At 42.3% G+C, this 27,794-nt stretch overlaps 1 protein-coding gene across 5 annotated transcripts in view; it reads left to right on the forward strand.

The window, feature by feature from the left end:
• The window catches only part of LOC133753031 (NACHT, LRR and PYD domains-containing protein 12-like), a 97,277-nt gene that overhangs the window by 17,858 nt on the left and 51,625 nt on the right, over window positions 1-27,794 (forward strand). For all 5 annotated transcript variants that reach the window (XM_062183393.1, XM_062183391.1, XM_062183395.1 and 2 more), the window contains exon 2: window positions 25,949-26,036. In XM_062183393.1, coding sequence (XP_062039377.1) covers window positions 25,967-26,036 — 70 coding nt within the window. In that variant the 5' untranslated portion in view covers window positions 25,949-25,966. The remainder of the gene's footprint in view (window positions 1-25,948; window positions 26,037-27,794) is intronic.

Below are 27,794 nucleotides of genomic sequence, written 5' to 3' on the forward strand. Positions count from 1 at the left end.
CATGGGGCTCTCACTGAAACAGTGTTTTAAAACTAATTTTTGGGGCCCGAGCTGTGGTGTAGCGGGTAAAGACAACACCTGCAGTGCCAGCATCCCATATGGACGCTAGTTCTAGTACTAGCTTCTCCTCTTCTGATGCAGCTCTCTGCTATGGCCTGGGAAAGCAATGGAAGATGGCCCAAGTCCTTGGGCCCCTGAACCCATGTGGGAGACCCGGAAGAAGCTCCTGGCTTCTGGCTTTGGATCGGCACAGCTCCTACCATTGCGGCCATTTGGGTAGTGAACCAGCAGATAGAAGACATCTCTCTCTGTCTCTACCTCTCTCTGTAACTCTGCCTTTCAAATAATTAAATAAATCTTTAAAAAAAAAAACCTGATTTTTAAAATTTGAGAGGCATTAGAGAAAGAGTGAGGCCCCATTCACTGGTTCACTCCCCAAATGCCCACAGTGACCCTGGGTCCAGCCAGGAGCCCAAGCCAGGATCCAGGATCCCGGATCCCAATCCACATCTCACAGTGGGTGTAGTGGGTGGCAGGAACGCAAGTGCTTGAGCCATCATCACTGCCTCCTAGAGTGTATATTAGCTGCAAGGTGGAGCCAGGAGCTGGAGCTAGGTCTCGAACCTAAGCATTCTAATAGGGGCTATGGGTGTCTTAACCAGCATCCTAACTACTAGGCCAAACACCCACCCAACACTGGTTTTTATTGTGGTGGTACTGGTACTGTGTTTCAGTTCTAAGGACTAGACTGAATATCCTCTCCTTCTCCCAAGCAGAATGCAAGAGATCTCCATACTGGGCCACTTGAAGCTGGGGGCGGGGTGATGCAGCAACTCCTTCCTGCTTTCTTCAATGCAACTGTTGTTATTATTATTATATGAAAACTAAGCTTCTGTAGCTCTTAAGGTGACTTGGCGTAGAATAACTAACTCTGTGGAGAGGTGGGAGAGATAATCATCACCAGAGTACTTTACTAAGCTGCCACCTTTCTCTGCTTCTGCAAAAAAAAAAAAAAAAAGAAAGATGAAATCCACATGTAGTTTTTTTTCATATATACATTTCCATGAAATTTTTGATGACCCCTCATGTATATGGATTTAAATTTTTTTCACCAAATTTAACTTATCTTTTAACTTTATTTTTCATGAACTTTTTGAGGTACCTTTGTATGTTTCTAGAGAAGTTAAAATGAAAATCATGTCCTGAAAGAATATATTAAACTACCAGATTTAGTTTTGGTTTCTTCTAGGCACCTAGTTTTGCTTTCCTCAGCCACAGCCCAACAATCCATCCTGTAAAGCAGAGGGGGCAGGGGGGACATTTGACTTGAGGGCCCTATGAGGCCCATAAAATCATGTGGTCTGGCCCTGTCAAGGCAACCACAGGTGGGACTTGAAATTCAGTGTATCTGTAGCCGCTAATTTTTAAGTTGATGGTTTTGTATAGCCTATGAATGATATAAATATCCAAATGGCCCATGGCAGAAAAAAGTTTCCCCACCCTTGCTAAACTCACACACCTGATGAAATGAAACTTATTTTGAATTATTTTCAGTGTTCAAGTGGGTGATGAGTGGTCCACCGTTCACTATCATCTGGATTGCTGCTTTGGTCTCTTAGCCTTCATACTTGCCTGTTTTCCCCTCCTTCATTCCCCGTGTCATTTCAGAAGCATTTTTCCCCTGTGAGTGATCAAGTATTGTACTGATTTATTTACTTATTTTTTGCTTTTTAAAATAAATTTATTTTTTAAAGAATACAAATTTCATATGTACAACTTTAAGAATATAGTTATTCTTCCCACTATACCCACCCTCCCACCCATACTCCTCCTCCTCCTTCCTTTCCCCTTCCCAGTACCATTCTCCATTAAGATTCATTTTCAAAAAAAAAAGATTCATTTTCAATTAACTTCGTACACAGAAGACCAACCCTATACTAAGTAAAGATTTCAACAATTTGCACGTGTACACACATGCACACACTCAAACTGAGAACAGGTATCACAGTTAACTCTCATAATACAACTCATTGATGACAGAGGTCCTGCATGGGGAGTTAGTGTACAGTGACTCCTGTTGTTATTTAACAATTAACACTCTTATGTATGATGTCAGTGATCACCCAAGGCTCTTGACATGAGTTGCCTAGGCTGTGGAAGCCTTTTGAATCCACAAATTCTGTCAGTATTTAGGACATAAGCAAAGTGGAAGCTCTATCCTCCGTTTAGAGAAAAGTACATCCTTTGATGCCCACTTCTTTCCGTTGGGATCTCACAGAGATCCTTCATGTAGAATATTTTTTTTGCTACAGTGTCTTGGCTTTCCATTCCTGGAATGCTCTCATGGGCTTTTCAACCAGACCAGGAAGCCTTAAGGGCTGATTCTGAGGTCAGTGTGTTATGTAAAGCAGTTGTCATTCTATGAGTCTGCTGTGTGGACTGCTTCCCATGCTGGAACATTCTCTCCTTTTTAATTCTATTATAATTACCTGACACTTGATCCTATTTGTATGGTCACTTTAACACTTAATCCTATCTATATGTTCACTTTAATATGATCACTTTAACACTAAAGATGACATTTATATCACCTAGCTTAATGGGATTTGCGGTCCCATGGCAAGTTTTTAAACTGTTAGTCCATAGGAATGTATGCAGAACTATACAGATATTCTACTGATTTAGATCACAGACCTTGGAGTTAGATCAGGCTTCTTCAGATCCCAATTGCACCCTGATCCACCAGTTTCTAGCCATGTGACATTGTTCAAGTTACTTCTTCTCCTTAAAAATATGCTTAATTTGGGGGCTGGTGCTGTGGCGTAGCGGGTAAAGCTGCCGACTGCAGTGCCAGCATCCCATATGAGTTCATGTTCCAGCTACTCCACTTCTAATCCAGCTCTCTGCCTGTGGCTTGGGAAAGCAATAGAAGATGGTCCAAGTCCTTGCACCCTTGCACCCACATGGGAGACCCAGAAGAAGCTCCCCTGTCCTGGCTTTGGATCGGCACAGCTCTGGCTGTTGCAGCCATTTGGGGAATGAACCAACGATGGAATACCTTTCTCTCTGTCTCACCCTCTTTCTGTTGGTAACTCTAAATCTCAAATAAATAAATAAAATCTTTTTTTTTAAGAAAAGGATACGCTTCATTATTTATAAAAGAATAGTGGTATTGTTCTCATATGAATTTTGTGAGATGTTTCAGAGATAATATATTTAGTGTGGCCCATATTACTGCTATATAAATGGTAGATTAAAAACAATAAGGGTGGGGGTGGATGTTTTGCCTAGTCATAAAGCCACCAATTAGAACACCTACATCCCATTTTTGGAGTGCGTGGGTTCAAGTCTTGGCTCCAGTTTCCAATTCAGTTCCTGCTAATGCAGACCCAGGGAGGCAATACCTGTTGCCTCAAGTAGTTAGGTCCCTGCTATCCACATGGGAGACCTTGATTGAGCTCCTATTTCCTGGCTTTGGCCTGGCCTAGTCCCAACCATTGGGCGCTTTTCTGGAGTGAACCAGCAGATGGCAGCTCTGTCTCTCTGGCCATCTCTCTCTGCCTTTCAAATTAAAAAAAATAACAATGCTAAGGGCAGTGAAGCTGTTAAGAAGACAGTGGTTGAATTGATGTACTGTGGCACCTAGACTGGACAGGGAGTGAAACCCTGAGGTGGTAATGAGCTGGAGAATTGGATAAAAGCATTGGACATCTTTATGAGAATGAGAAATGGATATTCAGAGAACCAAGAAGAGGGTTAGGTGATTGTAGCCAGGACTGGAATATTAGAATTTAGGAATTCTTAGTGGGGTAGCTCCTTGTCTATCGGGTAAGATACCAGTGAGTAGAAATGACATGTGAAGTGGCCTGTGGTTGCAGGTTGTTGAAGTAGGGATGATGAGGCTAACATGTTTGAGTGAGTCACCCACAAACATTGATGTTGCTTACATGATGGCAGGGATGAAACAAAAGAAAACAGAGCCAGCACCAAATCCAGGGTCCACTGTAATAAATAGGGAATGGTCATTTATTTCAGAAATATTTACTGAGCCCCTGCTACATGTCAGGGCATAAGAAAACTCACAAGAGTATAGCTGTCAGTGAATTTATAGTCTCACAGAAGTGATTAAAATAGACATTAATAATCATGTAAATAAACTTCAAACTATGATAAGAGCTATGAAGGAAAGATAAGGATTCTTTAAGCACTTTCAAGGTACTCAAAACGTTCATAGAAAATGGAATTCAGGGGCCGGCGCTGTGGCATAGTGAGTTAAGCTGCCGCCTGCAGTGCCAGCATCCATATGGGTGCTGGTTCAAGCCCTGGCTGCTCCACTTTCAATCCAGCTCTCTGCTATGGCCTGGGAAAGGAGTAGTAGATGGCCCAAGTCCTTGGGCCCCTGCACCCACGTGGGAGATCCAGAAGAAGCTACTGGCTCCTGGCTTTGGATCAGAGCAGCTCTGGCAATTTCAGCCAATTGGGGAGTGAACCAGCGGACAGAAGACCTCCCTCCCTCTCTCTCTCTCTTTCTCTCTCTCTCTCTCCCCCCTCTCTGTGTAACTCTGACTTTCAAATAAATAAATAAATCTTTAAAAAAGAAAATAGAATTAAAATATACAATTATTTTGGTTTAAAATGTCTTGAAATCCATGCAGTTTTTTCATGATGTCCATTTTCCATAAACTTTGTGAAGATCCCTTGCATAAGATGGGTGTTCCAACCCTGTCCGGAATGTCAGGGGATGCTTCCCTAAAGAAATAAAGAATAAATTAGGGGGGCTGGCGTTGCGGTGTAGCGGGTAAAGCTGCCGACTGCAGTGCCAGCATCGCATATGGGCGCTGGTTCAAGACCCGGCTGCTCCACTTCCGATCCAGCTCTCTGCTACGTCCTGGGAAAGCAGTGGAAGATGGCCCAACTTCCTGAACCCCTGCATCCACATGGGAGACCTGGAAGAAGCTCCTGGCTCCTGGCTTCAGATCAGCTCATCTCTGGCCATTGTGGTCATTTGGGGAGTGAACCAGCAGAATGGAAGACCTCTCTCTCCCTCTCTCTGGCTCTATGTCTCTCTGTAGCTCTGTCTTTCAAATAAATAAATCTTTAAAATTTTTAAAATATTAAAGAATAAATTAGATGAAGAGTGAGTAAGTGGAAAAAGTGTTTCAGATAGAAGAAAAAATATGTGCAAAAGCCTGAAGGTAGTACATGTATAGTGGATTTTAATTTTTATTTATTTTTTTGACAGGCAGAGTGGACAGTGAGAGAGAGAGAGAGAGAAAGGTCTTCCTTTTGCCGTTGGTTCACCCTCCAGTGGTCGCTGCGGCCGGCGCACCACGCTGATCCGATGGCAGGAGCCAGGTGCTTCTCCTGGTCTCCCATGCGGGTGCAGGGCCCAAGGACTTGGGCCATCCTCCACTGCACTCCCGGGCCATAGCAGAGAGCTGGCCTGGAAGAGGGGCAACCAGGACAGAATCCGGCGCCCTGACCGGGACTAGAACCCCGTGTGCCGGCGCCGCAAGGCGGAGGATTAGCCTAGTGAGCCACGGCGCCGGCTAATTTATATTTATTTATTTGAAAGGCAGAGAAACAGAGACAGAAAACAGACTAAGGTCTTATATGCTGGGTGGTTCCCAAATGCTTGCAACAGCTGGTCTGAACCAGGCTGAAGCCAGGAGCCTAGAACACAATGCAGGTCTCCAAAGTAAAGGACAGGGACCCAAGTACTTGCGCCATCACATGCTGCCTCACAGGGTGCATGTTAGCAGGAAGCTGGAATTGGAAGCAGAGCCGGCTATAGTGAATTTTTATAACTGAAAGGTATTTCCAGTAGCTAGAGCAGATAAAGCAGTGATCTAACCATCGGATAACTGTGAGCTAACACTAACTACGGATTTTGGACTTCATGTTACTAGCAATGGGAATATTTCTGTTAAAGGATTTTGAGCAGGTGAAACATTTAATCAGACTTCTCTGCATTTATGTGTTTCTTATGTGATGTGTCACTATGTAGTCATAGAAAATACACAGAAGTATATAGAGTAAATTGTGAAAGGCTGGTTTGTATGTTAATGCGTGTGTGTACATACTCAAATATAATACACATCTGTAATATAGAAACAAAGGCATTCAAAACGTTTGTGGAAATGAAATTAAAAGGTAAGTTGGTTTTGTTGTAAAAAATTGAAATATGTGCATAATTTTTTCATAATACACATTTTTTTTGCGAGCTTTTTTAAGACCCTCCTTGTTTGCATGATTTTCAGGTTTTTTGGCACCAAAATAAACTTATCTTTGAATTAAATTTTCCATGAACTTTTCAATTTTTTAATTTTTAAAAAATATTTATTTAAAAACATTACAGAGAGAGGAAAGAGACAGAGATAGATCTTCCACTCACTGGTTCATTCCCTATATGGCTACAACAGCCAAGGGTGGGCCAGGCTGAAGCCAGGAGCCAGGAGCTTCATCAGGGTCTCCCACATGGGTGCTGGGGCCCAAGCACTTGGGCCATCCTCTGCTGCTTTCCCAAACCATTAACAGGGAGCTGGATCATAAGGGAAGGAGCCAGGAATTGAAATGGCACTCATTTGGGATGCTGGCATCTCAGGTGGCAGCACTACCCACTACACCACAATGTCGACCCTATTTTTTAAAAAAAAATTTTTGAAAGGCAGAATTAGAGTGAGAGCGAGAGCAAGAGCAAGAGAATCTTCCATTTGCTGGTTCACTCCCCAAATGGCCACAACAGCCAGGGCTGGGCCAGACTGAAGCCAGGAGCCAGGAGCTTCTGGGTCTCCCACGTGGGTGCAGGGATCCAAGGATGTGGGCCATCTTCTGCTGCTTTCCCAGGTGCATTAGCAAGGAGCTGAATCGGACGTGGAACCCATATGGGATTCTGGCATAGCAGGCAGTGGGTTAACCTGCTATGCCACAATGCTGGCCCCTATTTTTATTGGTTTTGAAGATTTATTTTATTTATTTGAAAGCCAGAGTTAGAGACAGAGACATCTGTCGGCTGGTTCGCTCTCCAGATAGCCGCAATGGCTGGGGCTAGGCCAGGCCTAAGGCAGAAACCAGGATCTTCATTTGGATCTCCCACATGGGTGCAGGACCCAAGCACTTGGGCCATCTTCCACTGCTTTTCCAGGCCATAGCATAGAGCTGGATCAGAAGCAGAATACCTTAAATAAATGATTTCTTTGGGAAAAAAAATTAAAAAGCAGAGCAGCTGGGACTTGAACCGGTGCCCATATGGGATGCTGGCAGTGTAGATGACAACCCTTTATGCCACAACACTGACCCCTCAATGAAATTTTGAAATACTCTCATGTAATACTCAAAGATGTATGTAAATGTAGTGTATAAAAATGAGGGGCCTGCACTGTGGCATAATGGGTAAAGCTACCATCTGCAGTGCCAGCATCCCATATGGGCACTAGTTTGAGTCCTGGCTGCTCCACTCCCTATCCAGCTCTCTGCTATGGCCTGGGAAAGCAGTAGAAGATAGCCCAACTCCTTTGCTCCCTGCACCCACGTGGGAGACCTGGAAGAAGCTCCTGGCTTTGGATTGGCCCAGCTCTGGCCGTTGGGGACATTTGGGAGTGAACTGGGGGATGGAAGACCTCTCTCTCTGCATCTGCCTGTATGTAGCTTTGACTTTCAAGTCAATAAATAAATTTTTAAAAACACAATACATGCCATTTGCTACTTTAAAAGTTTTAAATGTACAATGATCATATTTGCATGTCCACATATAGAGATCTACCTCATTCTTAAGGCTTTATTGCACTATTGCAGATCATTTAAATGGTCTCTAATTGTATATTGTACAGTGTGCCATTTTCTAAAATTTTCTGTAATTCTGTAAATTTTATTTAAAAAAATACATGAGATATATGCATATTATAAAATTATAAAAAATTATATAATGAGAAATGCTTTTATAATAAATGCTTTTGTAAATTTTAAATTACATGAGAAAATACAGGAATATTTTTCTTATAAAATTATAAAAATATAGAATTATATAGTAATGACACTAAATTCTTCTATAGTAAATGCTTTTATCAATGCCTCTGCCAAGCATCATTCTAAATGCTTTAGGTAGATGAGACAATCCATGAGATACAGATGAGAGTCCTCAGGCACAAAGAGATCTGATAACTTGCATGAGGTCATGGTCATACCACTAGTAATTATTGAAACTGTGTCTTTATTATCTCATTATCTTCTTGTACCCCTACTCCAGTCCAGTGTCCTACCCCTCATTTTAACACCTGTTCTTTAGTCCATGCCATTTTGTACCTCTGTCTGGTCATAAATACATGCAGAATATTTAGTTTGGTTTATTGGTTTGCTTTTTATATGATAGGTTAATATTGCTTTATCTTACAACTAGCCTTTTCTACTTAACAGTGTGTCTTTGACTTTTTCCATGTTTTCATTTTTTACTTAATTATATATGTTTTCATGGTAAAAGATCAAAACCATACACAGGTAGAGTAAATTTTGAGAATTGTCTTTCCTGCTTCCTCTCTGTTTATCATCCCATCACAATAATGAATAAATAAAAATAAAAAGCACAACAACCCCAAATCCAAAACAATCAGTTGCCAGCAATTTGGAAAGTATCCTTATGGTCCACTTTCCATGCATTTTTTTAAAGATTTATTTATTTATTTGAAAGGCAGAGTTACAGAGAGAGAGAAGGAGAGACAGAGAGAGGGAGTCTTCCATCCACTGGTTCACTCCCCAATTAACCACAATGGCCAGAGCCACACTGATCCAAAGCCAGGAGCCGGGATCTTCTTCTGGGTCTTCCCACGCGGGTGCAGGGGCCCAAGGACTTGGGCCATCTTCTACTGCTTTCCCAGGCCATAGCAGAGAGCTGGATCAGAAGTGGAGCAGCTGGGACTCGAACTGGCACCCATATGGGATGCCAGCACTGCAGGCGGCAGCCTCACCTGCCACGTCCCGGCCCCGGCCCCTCCATGCATTTTATATAACTAAGTAAGAACTTGGACATTTATATAATTTTGTACATAACTGGAATCATTCATCTTGTTATCTTTCCTTTTAATATCTTATATTTGTCTTAATTACACATGTGATACATGGATACATTTTTCTTTCATTGCAAGGAAAGCTAAAAACCTACACTCCATTGATCATCATTGGTTTCCTCTCCATCTTCCCCATCCCTGCTCACTGTTTTACTTCTCGCATGCTTTTTCTTAAATGCTTGCAACCATTTCACAGATACTACATGCATACATATGTGGAAAGTATATATTATTTAGTGTTTTTAAAAAATAAAAATTTTATAATGTACTTCTGTGTATCATTCTGCTACTTGGTACTTTCATGCAACAGTATTTCTGAGAGCTTTTCGTATTAGTGTATATATACACTTTCTTTTTTTACATATAGTACATATATCTGTATTCCATATTATGAAGTATTAATATATCTATATTAGTAATATAATTCTACTCTTACACTTTTGTATAGTATTTATGGAATAGGTGGTTTATGATTTGTGTAGCCATTTTCCCATTTACATGTTTAAAAATCTTTGCTAACATAAAGCCTGCTGTAGTGATATATTTTATATCTGGCATTGAAATACTTTCCTTTTTCTTCAAATTTTTTATATTATTGCATATTGTTATTTTATATGGATTTTTAAAATTGGATTATAATATTTGTGTAGAATCTTATTATCATTTTTGTTGGGATTACACTGAGTTTACAAACTTAGAATAATTGGCATCTGTATATTAATGAGTCTGCCTTTATATGAATAAACATGGCATGAATTTCGATTGAACTAAATTTCTGTTTTTTTAAGATTTATTTATTTATTTTATGAAAGGCAGAGTTAGAGAGAGAGAGACAGACAGAAACAGAGAGACAGATCTTTTCTATCCGTTAGTTAACACCCCAGATTCTACAACTGCCAGGGTTGGACCAGGTCGAAGCCAGGAGCTTCTTCGGTCGGGTCCCCCACGTGGATGGTAGGGGCTGAGACACTTGAGCCATCTTTTGCTGCTTTTCCCAGTTCATTAACAGGGAGCTGGATTGGAAGTGGAGCAACTGGGAGAGGAACCGGCACCCATATGGGATGCCAGCATCACAGGTAGCTCTACCCGCTATACCCAAACACTGGCCCCCTGCACCAAATTTCTAAGTTCTTTTCATAATTTTCTTCATAAATATCTTAAACATATCTTGCTTGTCTTGTTTCTAAATACTTTTTACATTTTTTGCTGTTAATAGAATTTTTCCTTCATTTTATAATTGTTATGACTACATAATACTTGATTTTTGTATGTAATCTATGTCTAACAATTTTTGCTAAATTCTCTTTTCATTCTAATAGTTTGTTTACTCATTCTATTTGCTTTTCTAAGTAGTAAAATAGATTATGTATGCATATTGATAGTTTTGTCCCTGCTTCAACCTGTATGGAAGACAGTTTTCTTGTCTTAATGCATTAGTTAGGACTTCCAGTAAAAGATTAAATAATAGCACTGCTGTCACATATCCTTATCCCTCTCTTTAAGGGGGAATGTTTCTAAAATTTCATCATTAAGTGTTCTGCTTACTGCTGGTTGTTATCAATTACTTTTATTAAGTTAAATAACTTTTCTTTAATTCCTATCTGTTTGAAGCTTTTAAAACACAAGTGTAGGTATGGAATTTTATCAGTAACTTTTCCAACTCTTAACTTGGGCACATAGTTTTTTTTTCCCCTTCAAATTGTTAATGCATTGAATGATTGGTAACTTTGTGTAAAAACTTCTTATTATTAAAATTACCAAACATGTACAATAGTGGAGGTCACAAAAGCATCCCCCCTCCCATATCCATAAATCAGCACCGTAGTTGTCAATATTTTGCCATAGTGGTTTTAGATATCCCCATTCCCTGTTTTGTTCTGGAGTATATTGAGGTAAGTTTTTTAGAAAAAATATTTTTAATTTGTTAGAAAGGCAGAGTTACAAAGAGCAGAGAAGAGATAGAGGGAGATCTTCTGTCTGCTGGTTTACTCCTCAAATGGCCTCAGAAGCCATGGCTGGGCCATGCTGAAGTCAGAAGCCAGGAGCTTCTTCCGGGTCTCCCATGATGGTGCAGGGGCCCAAGCACTTGGGCCATCTTCTACTGCTTTCCCAGGCCATAGCAGAGAGCTGGATTGGAAGTGGAGCAGCCAGGACTCGAACTGGTGGCACCGGCCCCTAGAATCCTTCAAGAACTATACATTGGGGCTGACTCTGTAGCATGACGTGTGCCATCTCCAGCGCCAGCATCTGGTATGGCATTGGTTTGAGACCTGGCTGCTCTGCTTCTGGTCCAGCTTCCTGCTGGGAGGGCTGGGTTGGATGGCCCAGGTGCTTGGGCCCCTGCCCCCACATGAAAGATCCAGAGGAGGCTCCTGGTTCCTTGCTTCGGCCTGGCCTAGCTGGTTGTTGCAGCCTTTTGGGGAGTGAACTAGTGGGTGGAAGATATTTCTCTCTCCCTCTCCCCTCTCCCCTCTCTTCTTTCTCTCTCCTCTCTCCACTCTCCATTTTTGCCTCTCAAATAAATAAATAAACTTTAAAAAAGAAGATCTGTCCAGTATCTACTAGGGCTATATGGTAAGCCTAAAATACAGCTCCTTTAGGAAATACAGGATAAATACTTAATTCCTTCCCTTTAATTGTCAGTTCCCCAAGTAAGGAGTTAGTGCCTTGTACCATCCACACTGACAGATATTTAAATGTTTAAACCTTCCTTGCATTCTTAGGATTAACCTATTGGGGCATCAAGTATGTTTTTTAATCTGCAGGATTTGAGTGACTAATATTTTATGTAGCACTTCTGTATCTGTGTGTGAAATTTCCTATAACATTTATCTTCAATCTGAGGCCTAAATCACCTCTATAGGAGGCATTTGGAAATAAATGGCAATGTTACTTTTGATTTTGACAGTTTATCAAGTGTATATGGAGGGAGTCCAACTAGCATTTAGTAGGTGGGGAATATGAATGCTAAGTGAAGAATTGTCTCAAAATGCCGCTAGCACCCCTGTGAAAAATGTTGGCCTGTTGCTTTCTTGTACTTGTCCAATTTTGTCACTATAGTTACACATCTTTGTATTTAAGTTCATAAGTGAGATGAATGTATGATTTTTTTGGAAAAGATTTTATTTATTTGAAAGGCAGAGTGACAGAGAAGGATAAACAAAGAAAGATCTTCCATCTGCTGGTTCACTCCCCAAATGGCCACAGCCTTGGGCCAGGCCAAAGCCAGGAGCCTGGAATGCCATTCAGGTCTTCCAAGTGGGTGGCAGGTGCCCAAGCACTCAGGCCGTCTGCTGCTGCTGCTTTCCATGCATTAACAGTGAGCTGGATAGAAAACAGAGCAGCTGGGACTCGAACTGGCACCCAGATGGGATGCTGGCATTGCAGGCAGCAGCTTAACCCACTGAGCCACAGTGCCAGCACTAACTATTCTACTTTCTATGAATTTTGACTATTCTAAATAATTTGTGCAAGTAGATTCAAACAACATTTGCCCCTTTATGCTTGGCTTATCCCACTTGGCATAATGTCTTATGTCTATCCATATATCAACATTTCCTTCCATTTTAGAGCTGAATAATACTCCATTGTGTGTGTGTATATGTGTATATATATATATATATCATATTTTGTTTATCTACTTATCCACTGATGGACATCTGGGTTGTTTCTATGTACTGTTTTCTTTTATAATTGCATTTTTATTGATTTTATTTAATCTGTATATATATGGGCTCTATTTATATACCATAAAATTCATTATTTTAAAGTATACATTTGATTAATATTTGGTATAGTCACAGTGCTATTTAACCATCAGCACTATCTAATTAAAAAATATTTCCAAACAGAAACTACATACCTGTTAGCAGTCACTACCAGGTCCCCCTTTTCTCCTGCCTCTGGCAATCACTAATCTACCTTCTGTCTATGCATTTGCCTATTAATGTTTTATATGGATGGAGTCACACAGTATGCGGCCTTTCATTTCTGACTTTTTTCATTTAGTATAATGTCTTCAAGGATCATCTGTGTGTAGTAGGGCATTCCTACTTCATTCCTTTTTGAGCTGAATGGTATTTCTGAGTATCACATCTCATCAGTTATCAGTTGATGGATATTTGGGTTGTTTCAACTTTTTGCTGTTGTGTGTGGTGCTGATATGAACATTCTTAAAAGCATTCTTAAACAATATTTTAAGATCTTTTGAATATACACCTAGGTATGGAATTGCTGGTTTATATGGTAATTCTATGTTTAACTTATTGAGGAACTACTAAACTGTTTTCTGCACTTATTATTTTTTTTTAAAATTTTTGACAGGCAGAGTGGACAGTGAGAGAGAGACAGAGAGAAAGGTCTTCCTTTTGCCGTTGGTTCACCCTCCAATGGCCACCGCGGTAGGCGTGCTGCGGCCAGCGCACCGCGCTGATCTGATGGCAGGAGCCAGGTGCTTCTCCTGGTCTCCCATGGGGTGCAGGGCCCAAGGATTTGGGCCATCCTCCACTGCACTCCCGGGCCACAGCAGAGAGCTGGCCTGGAAGAGGGGCAACCGGGACAGGATCGGTGCCCCGACCAGGACTAGAACCCGGTGTGCCGGCACCACAAGGCGGAGGATTAGCCTAGTGAGCCGTAGCGCCGGCCTCTGCACTTATATTCCTGCAAGTGTTCCACTTTCTCTACATCTTTGCTATTTTCATAACTATCCTAGTAGATGTGGATTATCATTTAGTCATAAAAAGGAACAAAGTACCAATGCATGCTACAACATGGATAAATCTTATAAATATTATAGCAAGTGAAAAAATACATACAAAAGGCCACATACTGGATGATTCCACTGACACAAATATTCTGAATAGACAAATCCGTAAAGACACAATTGTGGTTTCCAGGAGGTGGGAGGAGAGGTGGATTGCTTAATTGGTATAGTATTTATTTTGGGGGTGATGAAAATGTTCTTGAATTAATGGTGATGGTTGCAAAACTTTGTGTAAATACTGCAAACATTGAATTACACAAAAAAAGTGAATTTCATGATGTGTGAATTATGCCTCAGTTTTTAAAAATACAGTCTCACTTTAAGCCTGGAGGTGAGAGTTGATCTTTAAATTGTTATTGCAAAAACCATAGATAACCGGACTGAAAATGAGTAAATAATCTGAATAGATATTTTTCCCAAAGAAGAAATACAAATGGCAATAGGTTTATAAAAGGGTGTTCAACGTTACCAATCACCAGGGAAATGCAAATGAAAACCAAAGTGAGATATCATATCACACCTGCTAGGATGGCTATTATCAAAAAGGCAATTGGTAACAAGTGTTGGTGAAGGTGTGGTGAAAAGGGAATCCTTGTACTATTGGCATGAATATGGTGATAAAACCATTATGGAAAACAGAATGAAGGTTCCACAAAAAAGTAGAACTACCATATGATCCAGCAATCCCAATTCTGAAGAGTCATCTGCAATAGCATGCTCATTGCAGCATTATTTACAATAGCCAAGATATGGAAACAATCTGAGTGTCAATGGATGAATGGATATAGGAACTGTATGCAATGGAATATTATTAAGCCATAAAAGAAGGAAATATTGCCATTTATGACAGTATGGATGAGCCAGAAGACATTATGTTAAGCAAAATAGACCAAACACAGAAAAATATAAATACTGCATAATCTCATTTGTATGTGGAATCTTAAAAAACTGAACTCACAGAAGCACAGTGGTTACCAGGGCCTGGTGGATGGAGGAAATGGGGAAATGTTAGTCAAAGGGTGCAAACTTTCAGTTATGAGATACATAAGTTCTGGGGATCTTATATACAGCACAGCAGCTATAGATAATAATACTGTGGTGTATACTTGAAATTTCCTAAGAGTAGATCTTAAATATTCTCACCACAGAAAGCTATAACTATGTAAAGTGATGTATGTGTTAATTACTTTAACTGTTGTAATCATTTGAAAATGTGCTTGCTGGTATACAAAATTATCAGATTGTACACTTTAGATATATACAGTTTTTGCCAGTTATACGTCTTAAAACTGGGGGGGGGGAATTGCAATATTGCCCGCAGCTATTTTTGGCAGCACCCATACAATGTGCAGTCACCATGCAAGGTTGTATAGTCTGTTGGCTGAAAAGGCAGACTGCCAAGGATGTGAATGGAGACTGAAATTAGCCCATATTCTGCTGTTAACTTGTGTGCCCTATCTGGGGGCTGCCCCATCCTAGAGGAAAGAGCACTGTTTACGATTCTGTAATTCAACTTCCCATAGGAGTCATCTTAGTCTAATTTTTCTTCTTGGAGAAGGAACCTTATTACTTTGCTTAGAGATTCTATAAGCCCTCGTGGGGCTTATCGTGGCTACTGCTTTCTCATCCTGGAATTTGGGTCATCTCACAGTCCTTAACTAGGACTAATAACCAGTTCTAAAATACCGCCATAATTCCCCAAAGGTCTGTTGACTAGGATTTACTCTCTATTATATTTTTTATATAAGAATTGTTTAGTTGCAGTCAACAGAAGTGGATTTTGCATAATTTGAGCAAAAATAACCATATTCGGAAGGATACTGTAGTTGCTAAAATGTAAATTGAAATGCTGAAAGACAAGACCTCAAAGAGCTCTGGACCCAAGGAGTTTGAGTCCTTTGAGTAGCTGAACCTGAGAATCTGATTGTTCTGTTAAGAAGAATGAGGGCCAGCGCTGCAGCTCACTAGGCTAATCCTCCGCCTTGCGGCGCTGGCACACCAGGTTCTAGTCCCGGTCGGGGCACCGGATTCTGTCCCGGTTGCCCCTCTTCCAGGCCAGCTCTCTGCTGTGGCCCGGGAGTGCAGTGGAGGATGGCCCAAATCCTTGGGCCCTGCACCCCATGGGAGACCAGGATAGGCACCTGGCTCCTGGCTTCCGATCAGCGCAGTGCGCCGGAGGCAGCGCGCCTACCGTGGCAGCCATTGGAGGGTGAACCAACAGCAAAGGAAGACCTTTCTCTCTGTCTCTCTCTCTCTCACTGTCCACTTTGCCTGTCAAAAATTTAAAAAAAGAAGAATGAGATCTCTTCACCACCACCAAGGTCAGTAAAAGAATGCTGGACAAACCAAACAGCAGCTACTGAAGGAGGTAAACAGAAGTGTCAGCATCCAAATGGAGCTGTTGAGGCCTTTAGATGGATAAATCTAGATCTCAGAAGAGAGGGCTAATTGGGATGAACAAGAGTCATAGGGCCGGTGCCGTGGCACAGTAGGTTAATCCTCTGCCTGCGGTACCAGCATCCCATATGAGCACCAGTTCTAGTCCCGGCTGCTCCTCTTCTGAGCCAGCTCTCTGCTATGGCCTGGGAAAGCAGTAGAAGATGGCCCAAGTCCTTGGGCCCCTGAACCCACGCGGGAGATCCAGAAGAAGCTCAAGATTCCTGGCTTTGGATCAGCGCAGCTCTGGCCATTGTGACCAATTGGGGAGTGAACCAGCAGATGGAAGATTCTCTCTCTCTCTCTCTCTCTCTCTCTCTCTCTCTCTGTGTGTGTGTGTGTGTGTGTAAGTAACTCTAGCTTTCAAATAAATAAATCTTAAAAAAAAAAACAAGAGTTACGAGGATCATTAAAATAATTGACAAGGTTTTGAATGCATAGGAAGAGAGTGAGAAGCCATGCACCCCTCCAGGTCCACTACTCAAGGGCAGGAGTGATTTGTAGGTAGAGGATTGTTCCTATTTTTTTAAAAAAAAGATTCATTTTATTTGTTTGATAGAGAGAAGTAGAGAAAGAGAGACAGAGACAGAAAAAGAGAGAGAGAGAGGTCTTTCATCCACTGGTTCACTCCACAAATGGCTGCAATGGTTGGAGCTGAGCTGATCCGAAGCCAGGAGGCAGGAGCTTCTTCCAGGTCTCCCACGCAGGTGCAGGGGCCCAAGGACTTGGGCCAACTTCTACTGCTTTCCCAAGCCATAGCAGAGAGTTGGATCAGAAGTGGAGCAGCTGAGACTCAGAACCAGTGCCCATATGGGATGCCGGCACTGCAGGCCAGGACTTTAACCCACTGCCACCACAGCACCAGCCCTGAATTGTTCCTCTTTTGGGAGAGGACAATGATATTTCTAGAGAGTAGGAAAAGAGTGCAGAGAGTGGGAATATAGCACTTTACTGGGAGCATCATATTTCATAAGAATGAAATTGTTATGTAAATATTATAATGAAATGTAACCTCTGTCAGTTTTAATGCCATCTTACTTTTCTCTTACATTTAGCATCTCTGTTGCATTTAGCCCTATGCTAGGTGTTTTATGGATGTCATGTTATTTAATCTTCACAACAAATTAACAAGATAGGCAATATGCCTCGGAGTCATATTGCTCAGACTGAGTTCAAGTACATTTCTATTCCATACTAAATCATACAGTAATACAAATATTAACAGTAGTTTACAATTATTGAGCACTCACTGTGTGCTGTGTAGTATGCTGAACAATTTATATCGATTATCTCATTGAATCTTCATACTAACCTGACAAGCAAAGTATGATTGTGAACTCTTCTCAACAAAGAAAGAATATGAGGGTTAGAGAGAGTTTATAGTTGCTACACAGTCAGTGAGTAGTAGAGTTATGATTTGTACACATTTGTTAGATTCTAAAGCCTATGTGCTTTACCAATATACTCTTTCTATCAAAAATAATCAAATCCTAGAACAGTGATTCCCTTTCCCTGGCTGCATATTAGAATCACTTAAGGAGATTTTTTTTTTTTTTTGGTGGCGGTGGTGGTGGTAGTGGTGGTGGGTTTTTTTGTTTTTTGTTTTGTTTTGTTTTGTTTTTTGGTTGATTGTTAAGAAGCCTCATCATCAATGATTCTGATACAGGGAAGCCATTTGGTGTGATGGCTTAAGCCACCACCTGGAACATCTGTGTCCCATATCAGAGTGCCTGTTTCAGGTCCCAGCTACTCTACTTGCCATCCAGCTTCCTACTACTGTGCACCCTGGGAGGCAGCAGATGATGGCTACAATAGTTGGGCCCCTGCCACCCATGTGGGAGATCTGGGTGGCGTTTTTGGCTCCTGGCTTCCGCTGAATGCTGTTGCGGGGATTTGGAAAAGTGAACCAATGGACAGAAGAGATTCATATTTCTCTCTCTCTCTCTCTCTCTCTCTCTCTATATATATATATATATATATATATATGTTTATATATATATATATATCAAAATGAAAGTAAATAAAATTTTTAAAAAATATTCTCACATAATATACTAGGAATGTGGACTATTTATTGGATTTTTAAAGCTTCTATTCCTCATTCAGTTTATTCAGTAAATCTTTAATGAATGTCTACTCTGTGCCAAACACCTTTTAGGTATTTATGTTCTAGTGAGACACATTAGTTAGCTATTGCCACAGTGATGCATGGCAACAACCACAAAATTTCCATGGCAGCAAAAAGCACTTATTAAGCATTGATTCTCATATATCTGGAGGCCAACTGAGTAAGATGGGCAATTCTGACTCGGGCTGCAGTGGCTCTGCTGTTCTTCTTGCCAGCACTATGGGTAAAATGGGATGAGTAACTCGTGTATTTCTTATCCTCTTTGAATTAGTGGACTAGCTGAAGCTTGTTTCTCTTGTGCCTCCTTTCGTGACAGTAACAGAATCACAAGGGTGTTGCTGTGGATTCCTTTCTGGGAAGAGGAGTGTGGTGGGGGCAAGAGGCACGGAGTCACCACACAGACCCCAGGAGTCGGGTGAAAGCAGGCCTGAGGCAAGCAGCCTGCAGACTCCTTTATTTCAGTTGCTACAACAGCTTATATAGCCAAGGCAGCCAATCCGGTCAAGGGGCAGTGTATGCCCTAACCAATCACACCCTGTTGCCAGGCAGTTTCTGAAGCCATCCAATCACAGCCTGTTGTCAGGCAGACTCCACTGTCATGTGGTTTCCGAAACCATCCAATCACAGCCTGTTGCCAGTGGCCATCTTGGCATGGCCTTCTCGTTCCACCACATTTCCCCCTTTTCGTTTATTTTTGAGTAACAGGAGGCATGATTTTTGGCCATACCATTGTTGACCCCGTTTCCATGTGGTTTCTGTATGCAGCTGTGCCTGTCTTAGTTTGTCCCCCAGGGGATCTTACCCATCATTGACTAACCAGTGCTCAAAACAGGAGACCACAGGAGTGCTTGCTCAGATTGGCATAGGAATGAGGAACAATGTTAATCAGGAATGGCTTGACTGCACACAGGCTGTGGGCCATTTAAGTGGCTGACCAGAGCTAGTGGGTATAAAACAGTAATGGATGTGGCTATGGGCAGTTTCTCAGGGTAGGATGATAGGTGGCTGCGTCCGCTAACAAGGTGGACTCTCAGTCTTGTTCAGCTGGTTCTGGTTGGCTGTCAGTTGCAGGCTTGATGTTTCTGGCTGGTACCCAAATGGGCTGTCCTGCATTCTCTGGAAAGACACAAGCATATCCTTGACCCTTGGTTAGCAGAGGGTGTGGTCCCTTCCATTCTCCTGTCAGGGGGTCTTTCCACCTAACCATAGGGGCTGGGGTCTGGGATGGAAAGGATCCCCAGTGTTTATAAGCTGGGCTGATCCCTTGGGAATCAAAACTAAGAAAATTGATAGTGAAAAGGACCTCCGTCAAAGCAAGCTGTGGGTCTGGAGGCATGTGATTGTTTTTCTGTCTTTGTAAGAGATCTTTAATTGTCCTGTGAGTTCTTTCAGTGATGGCCTGTCCCTGTGGGTTGTATGGGATACCTGTGGTAGACTGTATGTTCCAGGATTTCAGGAAGGAATTAAATTCCTGTGATGTATACGCTGACCCATTATCAGTCTTTATGGTCCAGGGGACACCAAGGACCAGCATGGCTAACTTAACCGCCTTTGTCGCATTACTAGCCTTTTCTCCAGATTGTGCTGTTGCAAATACAGCCTATGAATAAGTATCTACCACCACATGGACAAACTTAAGTTTACCAAAGGAGTTAATGTGGATGACGTCCACTTGCCAGAGCTTATTAGGAGCAAGGCCTCGCGGGTTCACTCCTGCTTGGTGCAATGGGCCTAATGGGGCAAGGGGTGCACAATTCTTGCAAGAGTGCACTAGGTGTTTGCATTGGCTCATTTTTAGTTCTGGGAAAAGCAATTTTATGTTGCTTGCTGACATATGAAATTTTTGGTGTAGAATACGGGCTTGTTCTAGGTGTCCAATGGAAGCCATGTTGCAGGAAATAAGACAATCATCCTTTTTGTTGCCTTGGTTAATAAAGCCAGGTAACCCAGTATGTGACCTTACGTGTGAGATATACCGTGGGTGTTTTCTGTTCTCAGTTAGCTCTTTAAGTGTTGTGAAATCTGGTCAATTGGCTTATTGGTCGGGTTAAAGACTGCAAAAAGGATTGTCTTTGCTACCTGTACTGAGTATTTGCTGTCCAAAAATGTATTTACCAGCCCATCCTGGCTAAGGAGTAGAACCTTGACTATTGCTCTTATTTCTCCCAACTGTACTGATCCCCCATGAGGTTCTACATGGATCTTATCTTTTTCTGTTTAGGATTTGATCACTATTCCAAACAGTGACTTGTTGGCATCCGTAAACGCACATGGTGCCATGGGTATAAGTTAATTAGCAGGGAAAGCATGTTTTGGATAGTCTATTTCTAAGGTTTGTAGTGTCTGGAGTAGCCTGTCCGCTGGCAGGTGATTGTCAACCTGTCCTGGGAAATTTATCATTAACGTTTGAAAGAGCGTGCTATTCTGCATCAGTGTTAACAGTTCTAATTGTGATAGGGGTAGGACCACTCTGTCTGGCTCTGTGTTAGATATCTTATTGGCATAATATCTTAATTTAAGTCCCATCATAAGAATGGCATCTACTTTGTTAACTATTTTACGACACTCACTCCAGGCTATGTGCATCCAAAAAAGTGGTCCATGTTGTTGCCAAATAATTCCTAAGGGGGGCCTTGAGGGTAGATATGGTTATGGCAAATAGAGGTCCTTAGGGTCATGTCTAAAGGTTTTTAAATTTGATAACTGGGTGTTGATCTTTTGTATAGTGGATTTGGCTGCTGGTGTCAATGTGATTTTTGAAGAGGGGCTGTTCCCTTTAGTAAATCGTATAGCGGTCTAAGCTCTGCAGGTGTTAGGGGAAGGAAGGGCTTCAGCCAATTGATTTGGCTGCATAGTTCATTAAGTGAGTATTTATGCTTGACTTTTAGGTTTGGGCCCATTGGAGATATATGGGAGGAGATTTGATAACCCAAGAATTGAAAGGGAGGAAAATGTTGTACCTTTTCTGTGGCAATAGACAAACCCAGGAATTGTAAATTTCTTACTGTCTCACTTAGGCCTTCAGAGTTGCTGCATTCTTGTGAGCAAGTAGGATATCATCCACATAGTGTATGACCAAGCACTGATCTTTAAGTGTGCTGGTTGCATGAGAAACGTATCTTTGGCAAATGACAGGGCTATTTTTCATGCCTTGTGGGAGTACTGTCCACTGAAATCTTTTTGCGGGGAGCTGGAAATTGGGTTCCCATACTGTAAAGGCAAAGTAAGCCTTATCCTGCTCCGCAACGGGAATGGAGAAGAAGCAATCTTTGATATCAATGGTAACTACGTGGTATCCATTAGGAATGGCCCCTGGATAGGGAATGCCGGCCTGGAATGTTCCCATCTTTTTTATGATTGTGTTGATGGCTCTCAAATCTTGTAGTAGCTTATATATTCCCTGTTTCTTTGGTATCACAAAATGAGTGTGTTGTGAGGGCTAGTGGAGGGCTCTATGTGTCCCTTTTCCAATTGTTGCTGTACCAATTCTTTAAGGATGCCAAGTTTGGGTTGTAATATTGGCCACTGCTCTACATAGATGTTTCTTGTTTTTTCCCATTCAACGGGGATTGGGCCTGACTTTTGTATGAGGTGAGCAGTGGCCCCTAGAATTGGGGGTGAATCTTACTTGTAGGCTCTCCATTAAAGCTGTTGGCTTGTGGAGATTTGTGATCCGTAGTAAGGATCGCTTGTATTTGTGAGAGCACATCTCTCCCCCATAAGGTCATGGAAACCTCAGCAATTAGTGGAAAGATGGTTCCTGTATCTCCATTGTCATCTCGCCAAGTTACGGGCGTGATGACCTGATCAGCCAATTTTAATCCTCCAACACCTTGGAGGTTGGGCCCGGGCGCTGTCTTCCAATGTTGCATTTTTCTTGCATCCCTAGCTTTTAGGACAGTGGCATCTGCCCCGTATCAATTAAACCCACAAAGGCAATGTCATCTAAGTATAGGGTCAATTTTGGCCTCAGATTGAAGATAGGCATCGACCAGTTAATAGTCGTGGGACTCCCTCTTACTTGCTGGGCTGAGGACCGCCCCACTGGGAGTTTAAAGGCTTGGTCTTGCAACATTTTGCCCAATGAAAGCCTTTTTTACATCTGGGACACAGCGTTTTGGGGCTTGCCCCATCTTTCAGCATTTGGGCAGTTTCACCATAGGTGTCCTATTTCCTGGCATCCCCAACAAACGGGAGGGTCATTAGACTTCTTTGTGTTCAATTTGTTAATGGCTGCAGTTAGGGCCTGTATGGGTGTATTGGCAGGGTTTACCTCCTTTGTGGCTACTATCCATTTAGAAATGTCTTCATTACAGACTGGGGCGATTGCTGCTTTTGCCTCTTTGGTAGCACCTTCCCAAGCTAATTGTTTGACCAAATTGTCTTGATCAGGGCCAGGTGGTAATCTTTTCTCTACTGCCTACAAGACTGGCAAGGAAATCGGGGAACCATTTGCTTGGGCCTTGAACTAGGTTTCTAAAGAGCTGACTATAATTAGGAGGATTTATATTTTTTAACGCTCTAAGTGCCAAATCTCTGACCTGATCAAAATAGGCAACTACTCCAATGTGGGCCTGTTCATGAGGATGTATGCAGGTGCCACGGCTTGTAAGCATATCAAAAGTTACTACTATTCCATAGGCAGCATTATTCCTCGCCATAGTTTCAGCCTCTTCCTCATAGAAGGCTTTCCACTGTAAAAACTGTGGTCTCGACAAACATGCTTTGAGCAGTGTAACCCAGTCAAAATGAGTTTGAAGGTTCGCTGCCCATTGTATGAGCACCTGTTCAAAGTAGGGAGAGTCGGGGCCTGACTCTTGAGAAGCCTTTGTTAGCATAGTAAGGTCATATGGGCGTCGGAATCCAGGGCCTGAATTCTGCATCTGCTCCTACATTAATGGCAAACGTGCTGGTGGGATGGGATCTAGTAGCTTCCCTGAGAGCCTGGGGTGCCTGGGAACTGCTACAAATGTGGGGATCCTCACTGGGTGCAGATGGGATGACCTCGCATGGGTTATTGCCTCGAAGTCGTCTAGGTTTATCCCACGAGTATTTGGGGGGTGGCTGACCAGGCATTGCTACCTTGTCTGCTGTCATGTCATTTTCACTGTCAGAGCTCTCTCTTCCCTAAGTCATCAACTGTTGTCTGTGAGACAGGGACCTGGAGTGAAGGCTCTTATCACTCACAGATTCATTATGTTTGGTAATCTATGCAGGATTCTGAGAGGGGGGTATCTTTCCCATGTCTGAGCACTTAAGAGTGGCACGGCATGCCAACTCTAGCCAAAGGAAAGACATCCACAGCACTGCTGCCATAACAAAGCAAATTCCTGGCACCTCAGCTGTGGATGGCATTCTGCAGGGGGTTCCCTACCTTAGACGAACAGACAGTGGTGTATCAGATCGTACGTATGTCCTGTGCTTAGTGGGGGACTTCCTTGATTCGTTAGGTCAAGGCCGTATGCCCACACGGTGTCTCCGGAGCGTCACCTCTCTCGAGTGAGGGAAGATGACTTGGTTCCGAATTCTGGGATGATCAGTCCCTTATGTGAATTCGCCGGGCGAACCGAAAGTAAAAGGAGGAGCCGAGAAGTGACGTACGCTTCTGGGCGGTGTGTGCTAACCTGGGGTCACTTAGACAGAGGACAAGGACAAGGAAAGGGGCGTAGGAGGGGGTTCTGTGCTCACCCTCACAGACCCGAACAGCACACCAAACACCGAGGGGCCTTCTTGCCGAAATCCAGGGGGGACCTGCCAAGTCCGACACGCTGTCTCTCTCTCAGTCACGTTGGCGCGCCAGATGTTGCTGTGGATTTGTTTCTGGGAGGAGGAGCGTGGTGGGGGCAAGAGGCGTGGAGTCACCACACAGACCCTGGGAGTCAGGTGAAAGCATGCCTGAGGCAAGCAGCCTGCAGACTTGTTTATTTCAGTTGTTACAACGGCTTATATAGCCAAGGCAGCCAATCCGGTCAAGGGGCGGTCTATGCCCTAACCAATCACACCCTGTTGCCAGGCAGTTTCTGAAGCCATCCAATCACAGCCTGTTGCCAGGCAGACTCCGCTGTCATGTGGTTTCGGAAACCATCCAATCACAGCCTGTTGCCAGTGGCCATCTTGGCATGGCCTTCTCATTCCACCACACAAGGGGATGTCCAACTATGGGTATACTCCATTAGCCAAAGAAAGTCTTTTGGCTGAGCTCAAAAACAAATGATTGGATCATATGGAATTGTAAAGTATACGGTAAAGACTGGGAACTGATCTAGTCATTCAAATTAGATGGGAAATATAATCATTGCATTATATAAATTAGCTAACATATTAGAAAGTGATAAGTAATATTGCAATGAACAAGTATTCTGGAGGATAATATAAATGTGATTTTAATGTGAAGCTAAAACTAAGAAATACTCATCTTACAATGTTAACCCTGGAAGGAAACCTGGCCTAATATTCCCTCAGCCGTGTTGACACAATAAAACAGAACTACAAGTGTTGTGGGGAGGCTGGGTCCAAATTCTTGTCTCTGATGCAAGGAAGAATTCAAGGATGAAATGTAAGTAAAGGTCAGCAGAGAAACAAGGTTTATTTGCATGCAAAGTTAAAGCACACTCCAAAGAAAGCATGCTCAAGAGAGAGTTGTTCTCAATGAGGGTCAGGTCCATTCTTTTATATGATCTAGAGGCATATAAGGGGTGGTGTCTGGGGCAAGGTTCAGTGGAATATTCATAAGGGCTAGAGTGTTTGAGCAGAGCTATTAACACTCATTTCCTTTCCCTTTTTTGGAAATCTTGGAAGTATCATAACATCAGGTGCATGGGGGGAGAATTATGAGTATCATCCATAATTATTCTAATGAGAGATGCAGCCAGCAGCCATATGGGTTGTTTTTGGCTAGCACCAGTTGTAAGCAGTGTTTTCATCACAGCTGGGGTTTGCTCCGGCACGGAAGGGGTGATGATGGATTTGCGTGGTGCAAGCAGGGCTACAGCGCATAGGCGGGGCTGCAGGGAGGGGTTGATGACCTCAGTTCCTTCTTGCTAGCTAATTCCCTGGCTGCATCAGAAGGGAGAAGAATCTTACTCAGGGTCCATAGGTGGATAGAATGGAAGTAGGCCCTAGGTTTCTCAGCTCTCTAGACTCTCTTGCACCATAGTATTCTAATCTGTAATCTTAAAACTCTCCCGTGGAAATATGTTGTGGGAGGACCTAGTCATTCCTACTTATCTTGACCCCGAACATGAAAACAATACTCCCAAATTCTGTAGTTTCCTTAGTAACCCAATTCAGAGCCCAGTTTGACATAGCCCGTATTTGTGGCCTTCAAAACTTTATGGATATTCTGTCATCTTTTAGCTTTTAATCTCTTCCAGTTAGAGACTCTTAGTTGTGGTTTGTCTTTATGGGATCCTATCAGTTCCACCACAGCAGTCTCTTTTGTTGTTGGAGCTTGTCACTTCCCTAACCCTGTAATGCCTTGAATGAGGAGACTTTCTTGAATGACTTATTTTGCTGTGAACTTCCGGTAGGCCTTACAGTCATCATTTCTATTTTGGCTTGCAGTCTTTTTGATTTGCCAGGATGAACAGTCACAAGAGAAGGAAAGACATGGAACCAGCTTGTACCTGGAGTTTATTGTCTGAAAAGAAAGGTAAGTAAGTGAATAAAGTTAAGAGAGGGTGGATTAGTCTGCTTTTTCTTACTTTAACTAAAATACCTGAAAGGAGCTTTTTGAGAAAGAAAAAGTAGTTCAGCTTACAGCTTGAGGTTACAGGATTGGGTGTCCCCATAGTCTGGCGTCTGGTGGAGGCTGGTTATGCTGGGTGCTGAGGTAGGATTACATGGTAGGCCAGGAAGGAGAGATACAACCTAGGCTGAACAGGAATTTGAAGGAACCTCACATGAGAACCCCCTCTGAGGGTACACCCCTAGTGGCCCCCAAACCCACTGGCCCCACCTCCCAGATGTCATCATTAGATGCATTCTCTGCCAGCAATCCATCAACCATTAAGACATCAGAGTTTAGACACAAGAATGAGTGTGGGGGAGACAAATCATGCTCAGCCCATAACGGAGGGTCTATTGTAGAGAAGTAAGCCTATTCATTCTCTTTCTCCTACTTCTCCCCATAGCCTTTGGGATTCTTCTGAACTTTTAAAATTTTACTAGCTGTGTATATGCATGTGTATATATTAGTATGTGGACAAAATATTAACCATTAATAATCTCTTAAAGCTGGCTCCACAATTTTTGTACTTCTGGAAATGTGGAAAAAGAAAGGAGAAAAAGCAGCTCTGGTTTCTGTTGTTTTCCATAATCCCCAAAACATTTATAATTCTAAAAGACTCTAGGTCTCCCCTTGTGCTGTAACCACAGCTTGTCACAGGGGGTAGCACAGAAAAACAAAGAGTAAAGATTGCTGGAGTCTCCCCCTTGGTGGCTAATTCCTGAACTTGAAGGAATGTGTGATTGTGGGGCATAGAAACCAGTTATCCTTAGCAGAGCACTTACTTGTCTACCATCTCTGTAATACTCTGATGTCTGCCTCTCCGGACCTTGCTTCCTCCCATCCACCTGTTACTACCCATTTAGTCACACCTTCTTCCCAACTACAGTTCTCACTATTGCTTATATCTAGTGTAGTTCAGTTCAGTTCAGTTTCTGAAAGACAGGGCCCATCCACTGATTCACTCCCCAGATGCTTGCAACAGTTGAAGCTGGACTGGGGCTGGAGCCAGCAGCCTTGAACTCAATTCAGGTCTCCCACATGGGTAGCAGAAACCTAGTTAATTAATCTGGCAGCACTGCCTCCTTAGGTCTGCATTAGCAGGAAGCTGGAGTCAGGAACCGGGAATGAAACCCAACTATGAAACTCCAGGAATGAAACTCCAACTATGAAACCAGGAATGAAACTCCAGTGCAGGACATCTTAACAGCTAGGCTAAACCCTGCTCCCTCACTGTTGCTTTTTAAAGTTGTACAAGTAGTAAAAAAAAAAAAAACTACAGGAATGTGGAATTGTGTGTGTGTGCTTAGGAATTTTTATTTATATATCAATGTGCAAGTGTTTAAATTGAATATATATATATATATACATATATATATGACAGTAGACCATTACATATAGTTGTCAAGCTAATATCCAGCAGTGCTTTATTCTTTTCCATTAACAAGTTGGCCTCAGCAGGAGCCATAGGCTAATGTTCGATAGAAAGCAAAATACCAGAAAAAAAAGTCATTTCAGATAGTGTATGCTTCTTTAAGTCCATGCCTAACATTTTCTTTATCGATTATAGAAATTAAAATGGTCACACCCTAAATATAGATATAAGAAAGGTTCATAAGGTTTATTTTATGTTGGAAGTTAGCTATAAAATGTCTTTGTGGATAAATTAGAAAAGATGTGAGG

Source organism: Lepus europaeus, chromosome X, assembly GCF_033115175.1.
Source record: "Lepus europaeus isolate LE1 chromosome X, mLepTim1.pri, whole genome shotgun sequence".
Taxonomy (NCBI): Eukaryota; Metazoa; Chordata; class Mammalia; order Lagomorpha; family Leporidae; genus Lepus; species Lepus europaeus.